Here is a 22,175-nt window from a genome sequence, read left to right on the forward strand (position 1 = left end):
TGCTGCAAAAAGTGTAGAAAAGTGCTGCAAAAAGTGTCTCAAAGTGTTACAAAAAGTGTAGAAAAGTTTTGTAAAAAGTGTCTCAAAGTGTAGAAAAAAGTGTTGCAAAAAGTGTAGAAAAGTGTGGCAAGAAGTGTTGCAAAAAGTGTCTCAAAGTGTCACAAAACTTTATACAAATTGCCAAATAGTGTGTCTTAAAGTGTCGCAAAAAGAGTCTCAAAATGCCTGAAAATACCACAGAATGAGTCACAAAGTGCAGCAAAAGGGATACTTAATGGGCCATATCTGGCCCACGGGCCGTAAGTTGAGAAGCCCTGGTGTACAACATAGAAGCAACCGTGCTGCGTTCAAGGACACCTTGTTAATCCTTCATCTATAAATCAAACACTAGGACAATTACCAGCCATGTTAAGGTAGTTAAGCTAGTTAAGCTAGTTAGAACCTCCAGGTTTTCCTTCTTCATCTCATTCTTTTGTTTCAATACGATGCAGACGTTTGTTTACTTGTCACGTCAATAACTTCATGTTTCCTCAGGGAGTCGCTGGAAAGCGACGTGGACCTCATCAATAAACTGTGATTGTTGTCGACAGGGGTCAGATCTGGGAGGGCTGGGTCGGGTAACCCTGGCGCCGCCACGACATCAGAACCAACAACAGGAAGTGGAGGATTCTTCCATCGCTGGAGTTGAAGGAAGTTTCTGGACATGAAGGAACATCTCAACGGGACCGTGACTCCATCTCACCGCTTGTCAATCAGTGACGTCACCTGTCGCACCTGCAGTACCATCCATGACCACCAACACTTCCGGCCGTTCGTGTAACTTTTGTAAATTAGTTTCTCCGAGGAATGTTCTGAGGCCTCGAGCCTCGTGTACACTCAAGACTTCTCTCACGGTGACGTCACCTTCTGACCGTGACGTCACACGAACCCTCGGAGGGCGCCCCCTGGCTGTACAGCGCGGTATGTATTGAATGTACGTCGTGCAATGAAACGTTTACAGTATTTTTCTATGAGAACAATGTGTCCATCACTGGTTCGTCCATCACTGGAGAGCTCGAGCTTCACTGTGAGAAGATGCGGGTTCGATTCCCGGAGCAGCAGAACAACTGTTGATTTTAATGTCTTGACTTTGCTAGTTTGACTGATAGATGCGTAGAAGAGTAGAAACTGTGAATAAAACCATCGACATCAACCGTGTGACGCGTGTTTGTCCAGCAGAGGGCGCTGTTGTCCACGTCAACACCAGGTTGAGGCTTCCGTACATTTTTGTTTTCGTGATCACGAACATCGTTGTATTATTGTTGGCTTTGTTTGTTGTTCGCGTCCAACTGAACAGAACCAGAAAGACTGGAGACATGTCTGTCTGAAGATCTAATGGAAGCAGAAAACGAATGAATTGAAGAACGTGAGGCTCAAGAATAACTTCTCTATATACATGTATAATACATGTATATCTTGTAATGACGTCACAACATCACCTTTATCAGAAAAATACTTGATTAAAGTTTTAATTTTTTTTTTTTTTTTTAAAACCTGCGCAAGGTTATAACTTAGTAATTATTAATAAAACTTTGTATTGTATTCACTGGAATAAAAAACACTTCTTTTTGGTGTAATTAAATTTTTGGATTGTTTTTCACTTAAATTATTTGACTGGTTTTCAGGCTAATTTTCTTTTGTTTTCGTTGAAATTTTATTCTGCGTTTTGTGTTGAAATATTTCCATTTTTTTTTTATTCTCATTATTGTCGTGATATATTACTCACTTTTTTTTACATTCACATTTTCAATGGTTTTCACTCACATTTTCTATCGTGTTTTCGGTTCTAATGACTTCTTTTTGACTCGTTTTCACATATTTTTCATTGTTTTTCTTTCTCTGTTTCTGTGCCTGAACACAGAGTTGAGGATGAAAGAAAGAACAAATTTCACTCAAAACTGATTTTGAATAATGAGCATAAAAATGTGGGCGATGCCAAAAAAAGGAGGGAAAATTGGAAAGGAAAACATATTTGAAAAATATGCACAGAAATGAAATCGATCCCAAACTTCTTTTTTTTTGTTGCATCAATTCAAAGCTTCTCTGATTCTTATTCCAATAAGATTTAGGTTTTAGGAGGTTGAGTTGTTGAGTCAAAGTGAAGAAATATTGTTGTTAATACTTTCAAAGTGGATCAACAGTTAATTTCACGAGAATAACGTGTGTTTAGACAAAGTTTTATGTAAAAACCTCCAGTTTCATGGAGTCATGGATCAGATGTTTCATCATCACAGCGACTCAATGATGAATAAAAGACTCGTGAAAGTCACAGCTTTGAAGACACAAATACTGAAGACATGTTTCATGAGTCAGTCACTCAGAGGGAAGTGGATCAGGAGAGACTCGGAGCAGAACCGAGGACCAGAACTTATGAAGAAACTCAAAAATAAACATGAATTTATGAAGAAACTCAAAACATCAAGACTTCCCTGAATGAAAAATGGCCGCTGACTGGCTGGTGTCCCCGCGAGAAGTCGACCCTCAGTCTGCAGTCGAGGGCCTCAGACCTGCTGACCCCCAGGAGCCGACCTATGATTGACGGGCAGGTGGGCGGAGCCTCAGATCCGCAGGAAGTGAACGAGCGAGACGAGCAGCGACGAACACGCGAGAACAAGCTCTGATCTTCTGCTCCTCGTCGAGAACATGTGAAGAAGATGTCCGGGACAAGGTAGGACTTGTGAGGACGAAGTTCCCTCGGTGTTGGTGGAGAGTTCGTGGGGGGGTCGAGGCTCGGGTCCGGGTTCGGGTCCAGGTTCGGGTCCAGACTTGATACGAGAAAGTTTGTCTCGAACGTTTTTAACTTTCAAACAAACAAACGTTAAAGATCCTTCAAAACAAACCACTTACTCCGTGTTAACGTGTTTGAAGCGGTTCGTTCAAAATGTTTTGTGTTCTTTTAATGTTATTGTTGTTTAAAAAAAGCTCGACAAACTGTTGGATCCTCCCGCGGGATTTCAACTCGCAACTCTGCTACCGTGACGTAAAATACCTTCATTGATTTATTTGTGTTTATTTATTATTCATGCTGTGTCTAAACCACCTTTACTTGTTTTATTTTTTGTTATTTCATATATTATTATTATTTGTTTTTTCATATTCATTTGTTCCTTATGTTCATTTTAAATCAGCGAGTTCCCGAAAAGTAAAACTATCTTTGAAAAAACTAAATAAAATGATAATTAAATACTATATTATTTATGAATATTACTATACGATCTTCAAAAACAATACGTTAATAATTAAATATAATTAATATATTAATATAATATATATTCAAAATGTATTCAATATGTATTTTATTCATACATTATTAAACGTCATCTTTCTTTATTTTGAACTGAATTAATAATTCAATGATTTGTTATTGTTTCACATTAGCACCTGTTGTTAAACTTTCACTTCACATTTACAATAGTTTCAACAAAGCTTCATGATTCATGATATAAACAGTAAACAGTGATTCACAGCTGATGTCATGACGAGTTAAACCAGTGTTTGACTCACTTAAGAAGTCGATAAACAAAGAGTCGAAATAAACTGTCATTATTGTCTTAACTTAACTACTTTAACTCGGAGGATAACAGCAAGATTATGTTTCACTTTTGAAACGACTTAAAAGTTGAATTACAATCACAAACTACAATCATTTCTAACTTTTCAAAGCTCAGATGTTTTTGTCTTCCTTTCAAACACGGAGCTAATGGCTCTATTCGAAAGTTAAAATCATCCAAACGAGATAATATTTAGATTAATCTGGTGTAAAAGCTCGTCCTGGAGAGACTTTCATGACGTGAACACGAGCTCAGCCTCATCACAGCCGTCGAACATCCAGGACGTCGAACGTAGATGTTTTATTGAAGCAACATCTGCTCGTGTTACGAGGTGAAGTCACATGATGTCATGAACGCCATAAATAATCACCTGAGCAGCAAAGATGAGTCACGCGAGTGTTAGATAAAGAGCAGGATGTTCATCCTCCTCGACAATAGATGGACTTTCCTGTCGGGAGGACGTGAGTTTGGAAAAGTATTTTTCATGTTATTCTGTTTAAAAACATGTTTTTCATCCCAGTTTTATCCTAATCCGGGGGATTGAGGATTTAAACAACATTATCTCGTCTGACGTTGTGTTTGCTAATAACTATATTAAGTTTCTTATTAGTGTCTGTTGTTAAGTTCTGTGTCTTATCTTTAAACATCTGGTTGAGCGTGTTACTATTGTTGACATGAATACGTTTCTTATTAACAAAGTGGAAAAAAAAAATGTGGTTGTTTTTTTCACGTCAGATTAGTTGAGTTTATTATTAACAATCTGTTGATACGATCAACACAACGATACAATATATAGTGATAGTGTAGTAACAAGTATATATATGTGTAGTATTGTCCAGTACTTGACTCTGGTGTTGTGATAGTGTAGTAACAAGTATATATGTGTAGTATTGTCCAGTACTTGACTCTGGTGTTGTGATAGTGTAGTAACAAGTATTTATGTGTAGTATTGTCCAGTACTCGACTCTGGTGTTGTGATAGTGTAGTAACAAGTATTTATGTGTAGTATTGTCCAGTACTCGACTCTGGTGTTGTGATAGTGTAGTAACAAGTATTTATGTGTAGTATTGTCCAGTACTTGAATCTGGTGTTGTGATAGTGTAGTAACAAGTATATATGTGTAGTATTGTCCAGTACTCGACTCTGGTGTTGTGATAGTGTAGTAACAAGTATTTATGTGTAGTATTGTCCAGTACTTGACTCTGGTGTTGTGATAGTGTAGTAACAAGTACATATGTGTAGTATTGTCCAGTACTTGACTCTGGTGTTGTGATAGTGTAGTAACAAGTATTTATGTGTACTATTGTCCAGGACTTGACTCTGGTGTTGTGATAGTGTAGTAACAAGTATATATGAGTAGTATTGTCCCGTATTTGACTTGTGATAGTGTAGTAACAAGTATATATGTGTAGTATTGTCCAGTACTTGACTTTGGTGTTGTGATAGTGTAGTAACAAGTATATATGTGTAGTATTGTCCAGTACTCGACTCTGGTGTTGTGATAGTGTAGTAACAAGTATTTATGTGTAGTATTGTCCAGTACTCGACTCTGGTGTTGTGATAGTGTAGTAACAAGTATATATGTGTAGTATTGTCCAGTGCTTGACTCTGGTGTTGTGATAGTGTAGTAACAAGTATATATGTGTAGTATTGTCCAGTACTCGACTCTGGTGTTGTGATAGTGTAGTAACAAGTATTTATGTGTAGTATTGTCCAGTACTCGACTCTGGTGTTGTGATAGTGTAGTAACAAGTATATATGTGTAGTATTGTCCAGTGCTTGACTCTGGTGTTGTGATAGTGTAGTAACAAGTATATATGTGTAGTATTGTCCAGTACTCGACTCTGGTGTTGTGATAGTGTAGTAACAAGTATTTATGTGTAGTATTGTCCAGTACTTGACTCTGGTGTTGTGATAGTGTAGTAACAAGTATATATGTGTAGTATTGTCCAGTACTTGACTCTGGTGTTGTGATAGTGTAGTAACAAGTATATATGTGTAGTATTGTCCAGTACTTGACTCTGGTGTTGTGATAGTGTAGTAACAAGTATATATGTGTAGTATTGTCCAGTACTTGACTCTGGTGTTGTGATAGTGTAGTAACAAGTATATATGTGTAGTATTGTCCAGTACTCGACTCTGGTGTTGTGATAGTGTAGTAACAAGTATTTATGTGTAGTATTGTCCAGTACTTGACTCTGGTGTTGTGATAGTGTAGTAACAAGTATATATGTGTAGTATTGTCCAGTACTTGACTCTGGTGTTGTGATAGTGTAGTAACAAGTATTTATGTGTACTATTGTCCAGTACTTGACTCTGGTGTTGTGATAGTGTAGTAACAAGTATATATGAGTAGTATTGTCCCGTATTTGACTTGTGATAGTGTAGTAACAAGTATATATGTGTAGTATTGTCCAGTACTTGACTTTGGTGTTGTGATGGTGTAGTAACAAGTATATATGTGTAGTATTGTCCAGTACTTGACTTTGGTGTTGTGATAGTGTAGTAACAAGGAGCTGCTGGACTCGCTGTATCCTCTCGTCCTCAGTCATCATTCTTATTTTAGGTGTGGAGGACGGAAGTTTAATTGTAGCTCAAACCTACACGAACACAGTAAATATTTGCATTATATCTTGTAAATGTTGTGGTAATAATCGCATCATTTACTTTCATAGATTCTTCAATAGTTGTAAATACTTCAGACTCTCCTTCAGATCGATGATAAGACAAAGGAAACTGAGGAGAATCTGAAATGAAAATTGACCCATTTTCCTAGATCTGAAGCATCTGTTGTTGTGAGGTAAACAATAATCTGCGCTCACGCCTGCACCCACCGGAGGCCTCTTAAATCATAATCCCCCTCACCTCCCCTCGTGCCCACCCAAGCTCCGGCGTTAACGTCTCCACCAGGTGAAGATCCTGCTCGTCCACACCTTCACTTCCTCTGGAGGACCAGGTCCTTCCTGTGAGGCTCCTCGGTCAGTGGTTGACCTCCTGCTCACCCTGGAGCTCAGCTCTTGGATTAGTTGGTCAGCAGGGGTGGTCTCGAGGATGTTCGGCCCCCGAGTGAGCAACTACTGCAAGTGATTAAGAAAGTTTAAGAAGAAGCTGCGAGTGACTCGGAGCGAGAGTTGATAATGTTCTGTACACGGATCCGTGTGTGTTGTTTGCATGAGTGTCCTCGTTGTCTCGGGTCCGACAGCTGGTGGTCTGGACAGAAAGGGTCTCCTGTCTCCAGTAAACCCGGATCCACACACATGTCGACGCTCGTCTGACCTAAAAAGGTACCGAGTGTCTTCTGGCTACAAAAAAAAGGGGTTGGATTCTTGCCAGAAAGGGGTTTGTTTGCTCAGGAGTTTGTTCAACCTGTTGTGGACCAGTATCTTAGTCCAACACCAGCGCCCGAGCAGGAGGGTCGAGCAGGAGGATCTTCTCGGCTCCACTGAACGGGACAGAAGGTTCAGGAGGAAGCTGGAGACGTTTGTAGGCGGATTGGAAGCTGATCAGTAGACCAGAGTTCTTCTGGAACTAACGGGTGAAGGTAGGCCTGGTTATCTCACAGCTCTTGGATCAGTTGGTCTCGGCGGGCGGGGGTGGGGGGGCAGTGAGGGGGGGGTCTGGCAGCTTGTTGGAATGAATCTGCTGAGGCCATGAAGAATTGAGCTGGAAAGCAAGCATGGGAACGGCTGCAGTGGGCCAAGCAATCCTGGGAGATCCGGTCTAATCTAGCACCGTCGGGTCGGGAAACTGTCCCCGATTCTGGATTAGAGCAGCTGTCGGAGCAGGTCACCCCGGACCCTCGTATACATGTTCCGGGGCTCCGCCCACCGCGGCTCGGCAGCAACACTGAGAGTTCTGTCGAGGGAACTGTTGACCCGACAATAGTCGGCATTGTCCTCCCGCGTCGTTCAGGCCTCGGGACGGGCGGGAGTTCAGCAGCTTTGTGATGCATATGAACGTCTCCGCGGGACATTCCTGTCCGCGAGGTATCCTTGTCGACCGGTCGCTTCCCACACGGTCACCTTCGGCGCTCCGGGACGCGTCCATGAAGTCGTAGATCGAGGCTCCGACCGAAGGACGTCGTAAATAAATGTTCATAACTTTCATGTTCCATAAGGACGACATCGACGTAGAACCAGACGAACTGGTTTGTTGGATTTGTCGTTACAAGCAACACGACCGTCTTCACGAGGCAGAAGCAGAACACGTGGAGTTATTACAGTTTTACGAATGTGTACGTGTATCTGTACTGGGATCTCACACGCTTTACAAATGTGTATCTGTATTTATAAATGTACATTTATTTACTAGCACAATACATTTAACTCCTGTGACACTTACACGCATCATGACCACGGCTGGACTTTCACAGAATTTACGAAGAGAGAAGATTATTCTGTGTTTTTGGAAAGTTGTTTGTGATGTTTGACCTTGATTTGCACATTTTTAAAGAAATGAAATTGTAAATAATTGTTAATGTTTCCATATTTATAAAAGCTAAACTAACCCACGAAGGTATCAGGAAATGGTGACACTGAGACGATCAGAACTTTGAACCATCTCAGGGATAGTTTGGATCTGATTGAATCGGTGGTTGAAGGTTCGACTCTGAAGTCTTGATCCACGACGTCTTTATCTTTGCCCGGCAACCTACGTGTGACGCGTCCTCTTGTGAAAGGTGACCCCTGAACTCATTTTCCAGTGTCAGCAGTGTGGAATGGACGTGGACAACTGTTGCTGGGGGGGGAAGGAAAACAGGAAGGGAGAGGTAGATGCTGGTGTGAGGTCCAGATACGAGTCCGGACTCACACCAGCTGCTGGGTTCGAATCCAAACTATCATGAAAATATTCAACATTTTGACACATTTATTTGTCAGTATTGTGCGTGGTTTGGTCCGAGAAGATTCAACTTCATAGATATGATGACATGTGTCACAGTTTAAGATAAGATAAGAAAGAGATTATCAAGATGTTTAAGAAACGTCCAGTAACAGAAAGATTATGAAGAAAGTGAATTTGTTTGGCGAGTGTGTCGATGAAGGACAAACACAGAGATATTAAAGATATATTTATCTAATAATGAAAACTAAATCCTCCTGTGAGTGACAGTTCATACATGAGAGCTTTCAGGTTTTGGCCCCTGGTGTGATTTTGACATGTATTAGAGAATGACTAATTTAAAAGTTGAATACTTTTTTCTTCTCAAGGTTTTTGTTCAAGATTCATGACGAGGAAATGTTTCTGTTTCAAAGACATTTTTGCTTTTGGCTAAACCAGCAATTCGTTATTTGTTGATATTTAAACGACAATTTAATATTTTATCTGAACACAAGTGCTTAGAAATTTAAAAATATTTAGAAGATTCTATTGACAAAAACAAAACAACATTCCTTTGCTTTTATTAAATCTTTTTTTTCATCAGCTATTTATTTTATTTATTTATCTATTTAAATGTTCATTTTCTTCTGTTAACAAGTGTCAAATGTTTACATACATTTTCATACACATATAATGGAAAATAAACTTATATTGTTACAAAACCAAAAAAGGCATAAAAGGAAAAGGCTCGACACGTCAAAAGTCAGAATAGATGCAGTTGAAGTGTAACGTGACTGTAACTCAACTCAACAAACTGCCTCCATGTCTTAACCAAAATATCTGTTTTGAAAAGAAGCAACAAGGTATTTTGTCCCATCAAACTAACTCAGTTAAGTATTGTATATATATAAATGTATATTTAAGTCCTAATGATAAAATTGTCTCATATTCTGGACCAGCACCAGGAAACACCTGAACACGTTTGTTGAGCCTCTTGAGCTTTTCTCTGTCGTCCCTCGCGGGTCTGAGACGTAAACAAGGTTCTGGATGAGGCTCCACAAAGAGCATCTCTGTGAAAGTCCAAAAACAAGCTAAGTAAACAGCCGACCTGCCCCTGGCATTAACTTTATGAGGCCAGCGCCGCAGACGAGTGCCAGGCCCGCTCTCAGAGGTCCATTAGCTCGTGCCGAGGCTCGTGTGCTTCGAAATGCTTGACTTGCACAATTGTTCGGTTCCACCGACTCTGGTGACACGGCAGGAACGCGAGGTGTGAAACAAAAGGGCCAAAGAATGTGTGTGTTGTGGGTGGGTGTGTGTGTGTGTGTGTGCGACAGGTGGAGGGTATTTTCTGTGACGCGTGTCTTGATTGTTCTGGACGCTTGTTTGTCCTGTTCCAAAGATGGCCGACACGGCTTCGGGAGTTTCGCCCGCTGGCTCTCGAGGCTTTGAAGAGTGAAACGTGATCTGTGAGTAAATGAGCTCGTCTGATCCATGTTGTAACCAACGACAAACACAGCAGCTCCTGCAGGCGGAACCTTGTGCTCGCTCAGCAAAAACTGTTTTTAACACGTCATGAAAACCTTGACTTTTAAAATATAATTTGTTTATTGTGTGTTTAACGTGTGATTCACACGAGTCTACAACGTCTGCTTCAACTCCTGTGTCAGTTGATTTGAAGAACTTCACTTGTGATGCTTTTCTGATACAACATTTGGTGATTGCTCCTGATGATAAGGTTCCAGGGTTGAGTCAGTACTTGAGTGACTTTGGTCAGTGTGTCAAACTGAGCCTGAGAAACCTGGGTGTTGTATTTGATAAAGACATGTCTCTTGTTCAACACTGAACAAAACTGACACAAACGGTTTCAACTGAGAAAAATCTCTAAACTTAGGAAAATGTTGTCACAACATGATCTGGATCTTATAATCCATGTGTTTGTGTCTTCACACCTGGACTATTGTAACAGTTTGTTGTCAACTTTTGTTAACAAGAAGGATGTGTCTCGCCTGCAGTTCATACAAAACTCTGCAGCCAGAATTCTGAGCCGCTCTAGTAGAAGAACTCACATTTCTCCTTCAAACTCTTCACTGGCTGCCAGTTTCGTTCAGGATCGACTTTAAAATTCTGGTTCTTACTTTCAGATCTATTCATGGTCAGACCTTCCATCAGTGATCTGATCCAGACTTACACCCCAGCTCGGGCTCTGAGGTCTGTGGATCAGAATCTACTGATGGTTCCACGCACACGGTTCAGGACCAGAGGAGAGAAATCCTTCCAGACTGTTGCTCCTAAGCTTTGCAACGATCTTCTCTCTCTTTGCGCTTGATGGATCGACTGACTCTTTCCAGAAACATCTTAAGACGTTTTTATTTGTTCAGACTTTTCCTTGATTTTCTGGAACTCCTGTTGTGTTCTCAGTATTATCTTGATCTTTAAAGTATATACTTTATTGAATATTGTTTTGATTGTTTAAGCCCTTTGTGACCCTGGTCTGGAAAAGCGCTATATAAATAAAAATTACTGAAATGACTTACTTACTTACAATTTCACTCCTACTCACCTTGACTTGACACTACGTTGTTGTGTTTCCACGGCCCTGCTACCTGATCCTGACCTCGTCCTCGAACCACAGAACAACTTTAGGTACTGACATACCAAAGCCCGTCCCACAGGCCCGGCTCTCACGGTACCAGAGAGTGTCTCCTTTATCGTACCATGTTGGTGGAAACAACACAAACTGGGTGGAGTGTAGTGTAGTGTAGTGTAGTAGAGTGTAGTGTAGTGGGGCTAAAGAGAGTTGGTGGTAAAGCACAGAATCAGTTCTGATACTCGAGCTAGTTCTGACATAAATGTTCTTAAAGACAAAACGGGGAAAAGCAGAAATTTAAACTAAGATTTAAATGTTTTTAAATATAAGGACATTCATTCATTTCAGACGCATTTCTTGCCACCGTTTGATTAAATCACTCCACATCACCGCACATGAACTCACCTGGAAACCCACTCAAATCCACTCAAATCCAATGCTGCCCTGAATGAAAAGGGTACGACCCAGTATGACCCAGATGCAGTTGAACTGTAAACAAACCTCAAAGTCTTTCTGTCCAAAATATAAACTGATAAAGTTTTACAAGGAAGTTTGTTTGGTTTTCATAATTCGGGAGCGGCGTCGTCTCGGTTGAACCGGTCCTGGCACCGGGAGATCCATAAACCCTAAACATCCCATGTTTGTTTCAGTAACGTGTTTCAGATGCGTTGGCGACGTTCGTTTTCTTGGACATTCCAGAAAAAGCTGGCTACCAATTTTCCTGCTGCCGGAGGTTCTGGTTCTGACACGACCCATCAATCACGGAGCAGCTGTAGCGTGTGCGAGCCAACCCCAGTACGCCACTGCACGCATCATTACGAGAAGCTTCTCGTGATGCTGGTGCGTCTCCAGAGGGTTGGACGACGTGAATGAACGTCACCTGGCGAGAACATCTCATGACTCTCAGAGCAAATACTGTAACTTCATGCAAATGTTGACTTTCAAAGTCCTCCGGCAGCTCTTGACGAACCGCGGGACTCGGTGTTCAGTTTTCCTGACTGTGGATACAACACAGCAGCCCCCCCCCCCCCCCCCCGAGCCACCGACAAGCTCTTAGTAGCGGCTCGTGTTTTACAATATTTAGATAAGCGAGTGGTCTCGCCGACACCCGGGCGAGGTCGTCTGGCGAGGCGTGTTCTGACTCCACGGTCTGAAGTTCAGATCCGGGTCTGCACGGTTCAAATGATGTCTCTGATATTTGTGCGAGTACTTTATTGACAGTAACCAAGCAGGAAGTCTGTTGTGTATCTGTAAATAGCTGCGGTCCAGGCTGGACTTTAGCACTTGTCGTTTCCTGGACCAATGTCAGGCCTCGTGTGAACACCAGCTCACGAGGGACGGTCGAGAGCACCGGCCTAGAATAGTCTGTGGTCTGAAAGGTCAGGGGTCACCTCGCAAAACTGCTCAAGTGGCTGTTTAATGTCTTACAATTAAGTCCATTATGTCGATCAAGGTCACGATCTGTGTTTCTGCAGCTTTATTTTGAAAGGTCAGGTTTGTTTCACGCCTCGTCGATAACGCTTCCGTGTTCGGTTCATGTTCCAAATGTTCAAATGCAGAATATGACACAAGATTGTGTGTTTTCTATTTTCCGAGTGAACTTTTGTTCCCGTTTCTTTTGTTTGCTGCTTCTGGGAAAAGTGCCACTTGCATTCAGACGGGGAGACCAAACAATGGAGCAGATTCCACGATTCAAAATGCAGTTTCCCCCTCAAACTTGGACTGGAATTTCAAGTTATTTTGGGAGGCGAGTGTAAATGGAAGAAGATGGATGAAGTTATTCTTCTTCAGAAGGAAACCTCTGGCGAGGGCTGACTTGGGAATATGAACCGTCTTTGCTTTTGTGTCAGTTTCAGCTCCTTGTTTTCACCGACGGCTTCCATTGTGTTCAGTCTCTGGTTCTGTCTTTAGTTCAGTCTCTGGTTCGTTCACACCGAGAGAAAACTGTACTTTCTACGACTGAGATTACAAATCCACCACTACTGTCAAACACCTGTTTTTAATTTGCTGCATTAGTACAAGTAAACGTATAGATTGGATTATCGTTGTAAATATGAGAAGAAATGCTGAATGTCTGGTTCCTCTCGTGAGTGTGTTCTTTCTTCCTGTCGCCACCGTCGTCCTTCAGGTCCTTCAACACAGAAGCTCCGGCTCGTCGTCGTCGGCCCGTCTGTGGAATTGAGCGCAGGAAGTTAAATTTAGATCAATATAAAACATCACTGTGGAGACGGACTGCATTCCAAGCCATTTATGAACATTCGCAGCACGAGTCTGCTTCTCTGGACTTGTTTCCAGCAGCAGAGCGAGAACATGGCTTGATGTCGTGATGAAAACTGTCAACGAGAACCAGAGGTTTCAACAGTTTTAACCTTGAATATTTCCTACCGTGATGCAAAGCGCTCTCAGATTTGACCTCTTGTTACGTGATGGTGTCGTGGACCTACAGGCAGCTTATTTATCCGGAGGGATCGGCCATTACGCAACACTGCTAATCTTGGGCTCCACATTTCACCCCGAAACCCCCCGTTTCCTGTCGGGATTCACAGGACGCCAGAGACACGATGACCGTGCGCTGGACTCACCGCTGTCATCTTTGCTGTGAGATTCTGGGAGTTAACCAATGACGGCGTGGAAGGAAAACATTGCCTTCAGTACCTCAAGCGAGCGTTGATGGTGGAAGCAGAGTGAGTTCAGTGATGAGGCGGCGAGTCTTGAGGAATGCGTGGACTGATGTGTGGGAACGGCTCTAGAAGCTTTAGAGGATGAAGGCTCTGGTATGTGTGGGTGGTATTGACTGTTTGGCCTGCTTTGAATGCTTTGTTTTGTTCGGAGCTTCTTGCTTATTAAGCGTCGCAGATGTCATCTGTCAAGAAGTCGTGCATTTGAACTTGTGTACGACTTTGAGTCGAGCACACGCGTGACTCCGAAAACTCAATGATGGCAAAAGTTGAACCAATGTCCATCTTTGTCTCTGATACTTGGTGAGCGTGACAGCGTTGGTCTCCGAAAACTGCTGGTTTCTAAAAGGGTTAAACAATTAGTTGCATCTGCGGTTTTAATGCGATCTGAGAAAACCTGATTTTCTCACCGCAAAGGTTGTAATTTGACCTTCGGCCTCGTCACATGACCTAGACTTCTGCGGTGAATGTTTACAAGGCCTGAAGGTTTTATCTGCCTTTATCTTCTAGAGGGAAAGAAAAACGTGTTTGATTTAGTGTAATATGAATAATAACTATTGTAATAAATGAAAAGAGGACATTAGAAGAATCACAATCACATTATTGAGGGAAAAACAAAATCCCTATTGAATTATTTTTCTAAATATTTCAGCCCCTAGTATTGTATAGTAAATAAATCTGGCTTTATGACGAGAAAGATACTATTTCATGGATGTTGACACATGTTTGAATAAGTGATGGATGTTTAATGGACTAAAGTTCATGCATTGATTGTCGATCAATTAGTCGTCCATCATAATATTTATATATATATTGTATATTCTTCAGTATTACACACTTGAAACACTTTTGAGGAAAAGAAGATTGTTCAAATATAGCATAACCTCACAGTAAATGTGTTTTGTTGTTTCTTCGTGTCAGATTTTTGTGGCTCACTTCAACATGAGCAGTGGTATGTGTGAGGGGTCGGACCATATGGTCTCCCAGCGTAGATCCCAGAGACACATGGATGGACAGTGTGAAGCTGGATTACCGCATCCTGTTCTGTTTACCACGATGCTCACACATCCCACAGAGACTGGTCGAGAGCTAGGAACAGATAGACGTGACGCTCACGTACTCGGTGTAATTAATTTCAGGCCTTGCTTTGGAAAGCGAGAGCAGCTGTTGTTTCCAACATGTTGTGGCCAGCAGGTGACATTGCAACCCTGGCGGCCCCGACTGGCACCAAACTTTCCTGCATCTATTTCCGATGCACTCAGCGCTGGTTTGGCACCGTGATAACAAAACGGTGCTTCATAGATATCGATGCCACAGACATCGCAACCTCTTGTCACTTTTGATCCTCAGAACTCGCTTGGACGGCGATTTCGAAGTTGTAAAGAAAACCCTTTCAGTGCCGTGAAACCTGGGAGAAAGTCCAAATGAGCAGCGGATCCTGGTGGCACTCCATTCATCCCCACTGGCATTTTGCTTTTTTTGGACGCCAGGCTAGACTCGACTCACCTTTGCCTGCCAGAACCTTTTAGTAGTCACAAGAGACATCACAAGAGACATCACAAGAGACATCACAAGAGACATCACAAGAGACATCACAAGAGACATCACAAGAGACATCACAAGAGACATCACAAGAGTAGTGGGGTTGATATTCAATTGATATTCCCTCTGGTTCCGAGACACACTGACTGTGATCCTGAGCCCAAGACTGTAGCTGCCTGTGTTCGGCCTGTTCCGTGTGGATCTACTGTCACCGCGAGGACAGAAACCTAAAGTATGCTAGCACTGTCAGGGGCCCCTGGAACTAGATGTGTAAGCGTCTCCCTTACGTTCAGCAGTTACCTCCATTTGTTTATGGATTATCGTCCGTGACTGAAGTAAACATCGTCTTTCTAAACTTTCCAAACTGTTGGTGTTTAAAGTCTGATGTAGTTCCTCTGAACTCGGTGTAACGAGTGTCTAAATGAGAATCTCGTTCTGACCTTTGTCCGGTGTGTTTGGAAGTGGCTCGTCCATGTGACTCTTTCTGCGCTCGGTGTTGTGCTGACGCCGCTTTTGTACGGTTGCCATGATGGCAATTGTAGTTGAGCTTCAATGGTTTTGTTGGTTTGTGCGATTATTTGTAGCACTACTGATGCCATGACGTGCAAGTCATCCCTGTGTGTTTCTTTTGCTGAACACAGAATGCAATAATATTTTAATAATTATGAATAAAACGAACATAGACGTCCCATAAATTGTATTTTGTATCTGGTACATAATCCAATCACAAACTTGATTGTGGTTTTTATCAAGTAGTTGAAACTAATCTTTTTGATTCTTTTTCTCCCACAGCTCTGATTGGGTGGAGATCCTGGAACCTCGCTCTCGCGAGCGCATGTACGTGAACCTGACCACTGGGGAGTGCGGCTGGGAACCCCCTCTGGGCGCTCCTGTCCGTCAGGCCGACGGGAACCAGTGGTGGGAGCTGTTCGACCCGCACAGTGGCCGCTTCTATTACTACAACTCGACGGGTCGACGCACCGTCTGGCACCGGCCGCAGGGCGCCGACATCGTGCCGCTCGCTCAGCTGCAGGCCATGAAGCGCTGCAAAGACAAGCGTCCGGCCGGAGCCGTCGTGGAGCGACACCACCACGGCGGGACCACGGGGAGCGTCAGCAGCGTCGGGAGCCAAGGGCCCTCGAGTCCACCCCCCGAGGACGACGCAGAAGATCAAGTTCCCAGAGTCGTAGGAGCTTCTGAAGAAGCTGGAGAGCTGGACCCCGAGGTGGACATGAGGTCACAGGGCGACGGCAGCAGCACCGAACACAGCACAGATGTCGGATCTCAGAGGTGAGCTTGACGACTTTCAAATGTTCTTTTTGAGATGATTCCGACTTGAACCCGTCAAGCTTTTGTTCTATTCTTGTTCGCTCATCAAAGAAAGTTTTCTTAAGATTTCCCTCAAACCAAGGCCAAACGATTTGGTAAATTGTTCCCAAATGTACGAACGGTCAGTCATATTACAGAGCACAGCTCTTTCCCTGGTATGCATGAGTTGCTGGTGCGGCGTTGGCCCCTAAAAGTAAATCATCCGAAGACCCCGTCATGTGCTGGTCTCTTGTCTGAACCGCCATCTCCTCCCTTGGAGCTGAATTCCCAACATGCCAGTTATGTTTCGCCTGGCGAGGAGCCACTGACGCCATCTTTGTGAAGCTCGTTCTTCATTTTCCTAAAAGAAACTGAAGCTGGAGGCATCAGACGCTGCAACGCCTCGGATGGTAAGAGCTTCAATGTGTGGCCTGTGAGAGTGTTGTCTGCGGTTAATAGCAAGCAGACCTTCGTTCCTGTAAACAAGACCCCAACGGCCTCCTGAAAACACACTGTTTGTTTCAAGTCTCTGGCCCACCAACAAGTCTCTCCTCTGCCGGTCCAGTCTCTCGGGGGCCCCCATTAGTCGTGTGTCTGTGTGGGGTGACGAGTCCCTATGGGGCCCGACTCTGCTGCTGTGACTCAACCTTTCCCACATCCTCGTGGTGTCTCCAAACAATGGGCAGCTGTGTGAGTCGGGCGGCAGGGGAGCCCGATACCTTACTTAGCCATATGGTGGGTCACGTGCTCGCCCTCCTGGAGGTAATGAGAAACCATCACAGAAGTGCTGGAATGTGACGGCTTGAAACGGATGAAAACAAACGTCGATATGACTCTTGTCGGCCTCACACCGGCTCATGAAGGTGAAGCATCAGACCAGGATGAGGCGCTCCAGAGAGATCCTGACCGGGGTGAAGGCTCGTTTCATGTGCAGTCATCAGACTTTATTTTGAAAACGGGTCACGGAAAAAGGAAATAGACCCGAAGCCTTGTGAAACAAAATCAACTTTTTGTTTTGATCATTTAAAAATGATTATGAACATATATTTGTTGAAATAAAAGGCGTTCAAAGGTTTAAAAGAGTGACGCGTCCTACAGAAATGGATATTTTACTTTGTAGAAATGAAGTTGTTGTCAATGTTAGTTTGGCCATTTTGGAATACTTGACGGTCCCTATGAGGAAACTCTTAAGCTCGCCAAGACACCTAAAATACACATTTCCTAGAACGTCTGACCGCGACTGTGGTCTATGTTGTGAGACAAATCAATTTTCTCTAATTGTTTTGATAAAAATGGCACTTTTTGTTTTCTGTTTTCAAAGTAAAAGTCGTAGTGTTGAGTATCAGTTCAGAGCAGGTTCGTAGTAAACGAGGATAAGTCGAACATCTTGTTTTCAGTTAATTTATCATCAATATTTGTCTGTAGTCGTTTAACTTGTTAAAGTATTGTTTACCTTCTCTCTGTTTGTCCCACAAGGCTCTTGTTATGATCATGTCGGCCCAGAAGTGTCGTCACAAAAAACCAAATCCCTTGTTTATATCACACGTCTGAAGACTTTACAGGCTCCATGTTCCGCTCGTCAAGGGGTCCCCAGGGGTGAACCTGTCAGTCACGTGGTCACATGGTCACACGGGCAACGGAATGTTTTCCACGTCGGACTGAAGATCAAAATGTAGCTTGATTTCTTACCTGCTTCACGAGGTGTGAGTGGAGCTACACGGCAGCTTGACGAGTCTGCGGGTCGATAGGAAGGTGTAAGACTCTACAAAGGTCAGCCATTGGGGTTCACAGTGGGTTCACGGCACCCTTTCATCCTTTGGTGTGGCCTGAAGCGTTTAATGGAGCACTAAAATGAACAAAGGCTCTCGCTTAAACCCGCTGGTCTCCCAGGGTCGGCTTAGCTTCTCTTAGTGTTAAGGCGATCTGAGGGGAGGACGGCGCTAACTGACCTGAACTCAACAACTAGTCTGGTATCGAGGCACAAACACGACCCCCTCGTCGGTCCAGCTGTGACCACGTATCGTCCGAAATAACTCGAAGTGGAGTAGGAGCAGAAAATGGACTTTTTTAGTTTTCACTTTGTGTTTTGTGGTTAACATGACTTCAAGCGAGACACTCTTTCCACGATACCGTTTGATGTTCGGCTCACGATACCATTGTTCACATACACTTGTTTTCGGAACGACTTTAGCGGCCGCAGGTCTAATTTGCAACACAAAAATGAAGAAACGCAGTAAATATTTGTTCCAAATTGTAAACTTTAAAAAAAATTACCCTCACTTTATTGAAAAAAATGCTTGGAATTTATAATTTGAACTAAAAGAAATAATCGGCAAAGTGCTGTGTGTGTGTGTATATATATATATGTGTGTATGTGTAAAATTTGTATTGGTTTTATTTATTTGTTAGTTCTCACAAACACTACTTCACTACGCCCTGAAAAACACCTCATGCCTTCGCATACAGTTTTTACCTTTAACAATTTGATGACTCTTGAAAATACTACTTTACAGTAACTGTCACCGTATATATTTTTTTCTGTATTATACATTATAATTTATTTTAAAATAACCTTTTCATATATTTGAATCTTATTAAAAGTTGAAGGCAACATTTAAGTTTGACACATATAGTGATTTGTTCTGGATCAATATCGACTGATGAAAATAATAATAATGATAAAATGTTTTATTGACACGAACCTGTTGACGTTTTCGTTCGTTTACATCCACCAGCCGTGTTTCCTCTCAATATTTGAGAACTCATGTCAAATATTTGAGTGATTCAGTGACTCATTCTCCGTCCGTCTCTGCAGGATGTTTTAAATAAAACAAGAAAGTGTAGAAACCTGGTGTCGGAGCGACATGTTGCAACGATCACTCGTTTATTTAGGAAACGTCTTATTGCGTCGAAGACTTTTTAACTTTTTACGATTGTCTACGTGTTTACAGCAGCTTTTCATCCGACTCCTCTGATGGTCGACGACACTTTTAACCCACGCTGGAAAGACTTGTTTTATCTCCTCGTGCGGTCGACTGATTTTCCAACATGCTGTTTCAGGCGCTCTTTAAATAATGCTTTTCCCAACTGTGCGGCTGCGAGTCCCAGCCTGAGCTCCTACATGTGTTCCTTTAGTTTGTCTTACGCGTGTTTCCATATTTAATTTAATGACCCTCCAGATGTTTTTTTAGTCCGTCATCCTTCATTGAAGAAGCTGCTCAATGAATCCATCAATGAAGTCGAACGGCTGTTACTCTTATTTATTCCAGAAAGGTTGGAGTTCATGTTCGTGTTGAAGGAAGATGTTGGAAACATTTGTGGTTTCTTTGCTTCGTAACGACAGAAACAGGTTCTGATGTTAAGACAACGTTTGCTGACGGATGCACATTCTTCGCTTTTGTTTTCATGCGCTTGTAAAAGTTTCCTCATGTGTTTTAAGTATTTATGCGTCACGTACAGAAGGAGATGGATGGATGGAGAGAGATGGATGGATGGATGGATAGAGAGATGGATGGATGGATAGAGAGATGGATGGATGGATGGATGGATAGAGAGAGAGAGATGGATGGATGGATGGATGGATAGAGGGATGGATGGATGGATAGAGGGATGGATGGATGGATGGATTCATAGAGAGAGAGAGCGAGAGAGAGAGAGAGAGAGAGAGAGAGAGATAGATGGACGGACAGGCTTTATATTAAGTGGTCGTCCATCAATGGTGACTCACATACTCACTTCCCTTCCTCAGATGCATGGCTTCGCGTCACTGCTTCAGTAGGTTTCATTATGTCTCTGGACTCCTCCCTCCGTCTCACAGCTGTCGGACATCTTGGCTCAGATCTGGGAGGTTTGTCGCCTCAGCTGTTGAAGGACAAGTGTCTGAGAGACACGTCACAGGATGTTGAAGGAAACCAGCTCTAGACCACGTGTTCTGAAGACCAGTACTTGACTCTGCTGCTGTGATACTGTAGTAACAATTATATATAAGGGGCGACATAGCTCAGATGGTAGAGTGGTTGCCTGCAGTCCAAAAGGTTGCAGGTTCAATCCCAGCTCCAGACAAGCTTGTGTCGTTGTGTCCCTGAGCAAGACACTTCACCCTGATTGCTCCTGATGGTGAACTTGGCGCAAGTGTGCAGCCTACAGCCTACTCCCATCAGTATGTGTGAATGGTTGAATTTCCCCTCACGGGACTAATAAGGGATTCTAAAAAAATATATATATATATGTGTAGTATTGTCCAGTACTTGACTCTGCTGCTGTGATACTTTAGTAACAAGTACATATGTGTAGTATTGTGCAGTACTTGACTCTGGTGTTGTGATAGTGTAGTAACAAGTATATATGTGTAGTATTGTCCAGTACTTGACTCTGGTGTTGTGATAGTGTAGTAACAAGTATATATGTGTAGTATTGTCCAGTACTTGACTCTGGTGTTGTAATAGTGTAGTAACAAGTATATATGTGTAGTATTGTCCAGTACTTGACTCTGGTGTTAAATTAATTAATTAATTAATTAAAATAACATGAATGCATTTGAAAGTGTTTCTGGTTCATATGATGATAAATTCACGATTGTTTCTGGGATGATGATGTTCCAAAGGTTTCGCGATCTTGACTGAAGTCCTGTGACGTCACTCTTGGCTGTCTGACCAGAAGAGTTCTAGAACCATTTGACTGTTTTCACCTGTCATTCATTTACCGTATGGAAGGTGTCTGTGTAGTATTGTCCAGTACTTGACTCTGGTGTTGTGATAGTGTAGTAAAAAGTATATATACAGTATGTAGTATTGTCCAGTACTTGACTCTGGTGTTGTGATAGTGTAGTAACAAGTATATATGTGGAGTATTGTCCAGTACTTGACTCTGGTGTTGTGATAGTGTAGTAACGAGTATCCTTGTGTAGTATTGTCCAGTACTTGACTCTGGTGTTGTGATAGTGTAGTAAAAAGTATATATATGTAGTATTGTCCAGTACTTGACTCTGGTGTTGTGATAGTGTAGTAACGAGCATCTATGTGTAGTATTGTCCAGTACTTGACTCTGGTGTTGTGATAATGTAGTAACAAGTATGTATGTGTAGTATTGTCCAGTACTTGACTCTGGTGTTGTGATAGTGTAGTAACGAGTATCTATGTGTAGTATTGTCCAGTACTTGACTCTGGTGTTGTGATAGTGTAGTAAAAAGTATATATATGTAGTATTGTCCAGTACTTGACTCTGGTGTTGTGATAGTGTAGTAACAAGTATGTATGTGTAGTATTGTCCAGTACTTGACTCTGGTGTTTTGATAGTGTAGTAACGAGTATCTATGTGTAGTATTGTCCAGTACTTGACTCTGGTGTTGTGATAGTGTAGTAACAAGTATCTATGTGTAGTATTGTCCAGTACTTGACTCTGGTGTTGTGATAGTGTAGTAACGAGTATCTATGTGTAGTATTGTCCAGTACTTGACTCTGGTGTTGTGATAGTGTAGTAAAAAGTATATATATGTAGTATTGTCCAGTACTTGACTCTGGTGTTGTGATAGTGTAGTAACAAGTATGTATGTGTAGTATTGTCCAGTACTTGACTCTGGTGTTGTGATAGTGTAGTAAAAAGTATATATATATGTAGTATTGTCCAGTACTTGACTCTGGTGTTGTAGTATTT

General features: G+C 42.4%; 2 protein-coding genes and 1 pseudogene across 4 annotated transcripts in view; all 3 read left to right on the forward strand.

Annotated features, from left to right (window-relative positions):
- Positions 1-1,192, forward strand: part of sulf2a (sulfatase 2a) — a 60,745-nt gene extending 59,553 nt beyond the window's left edge. For both annotated transcript variants that reach the window (XM_087801187.1, XM_087801188.1), the window contains one exon: positions 591-1,192. In XM_087801187.1, coding sequence (XP_087657313.1) covers positions 591-621 — 31 coding nt within the window. In that variant the 3' untranslated portion in view covers positions 622-1,192. The remainder of the gene's footprint in view (positions 1-590) is intronic.
- Positions 1,193-2,577: 1,385 nt separating this feature from the next.
- The window catches only part of arhgap46a (Rho GTPase activating protein 46a), a 35,161-nt gene continuing 15,563 nt past the window's right edge, over positions 2,578-22,175 (forward strand). For both annotated transcript variants that reach the window (XM_087800893.1, XM_087800894.1), the window contains exons 1-2: positions 2,578-2,707; positions 16,008-16,505. In XM_087800893.1, coding sequence (XP_087657019.1) covers positions 2,694-2,707; positions 16,008-16,505 — 512 coding nt within the window. In that variant the 5' untranslated portion in view covers positions 2,578-2,693. The remainder of the gene's footprint in view (positions 2,708-16,007; positions 16,506-22,175) is intronic.
- On the forward strand, positions 21,105-21,179 carry LOC148069881 (small nucleolar RNA SNORD53/SNORD92; annotated as a pseudogene).

The sequence above is a fragment of the Callionymus lyra genome, chromosome 10 (assembly GCF_982586985.1).
Source record: "Callionymus lyra chromosome 10, fCalLyr1.hap1.1, whole genome shotgun sequence".
NCBI classification, from domain to species: Eukaryota; Metazoa; Chordata; class Actinopteri; order Syngnathiformes; family Callionymidae; genus Callionymus; species Callionymus lyra.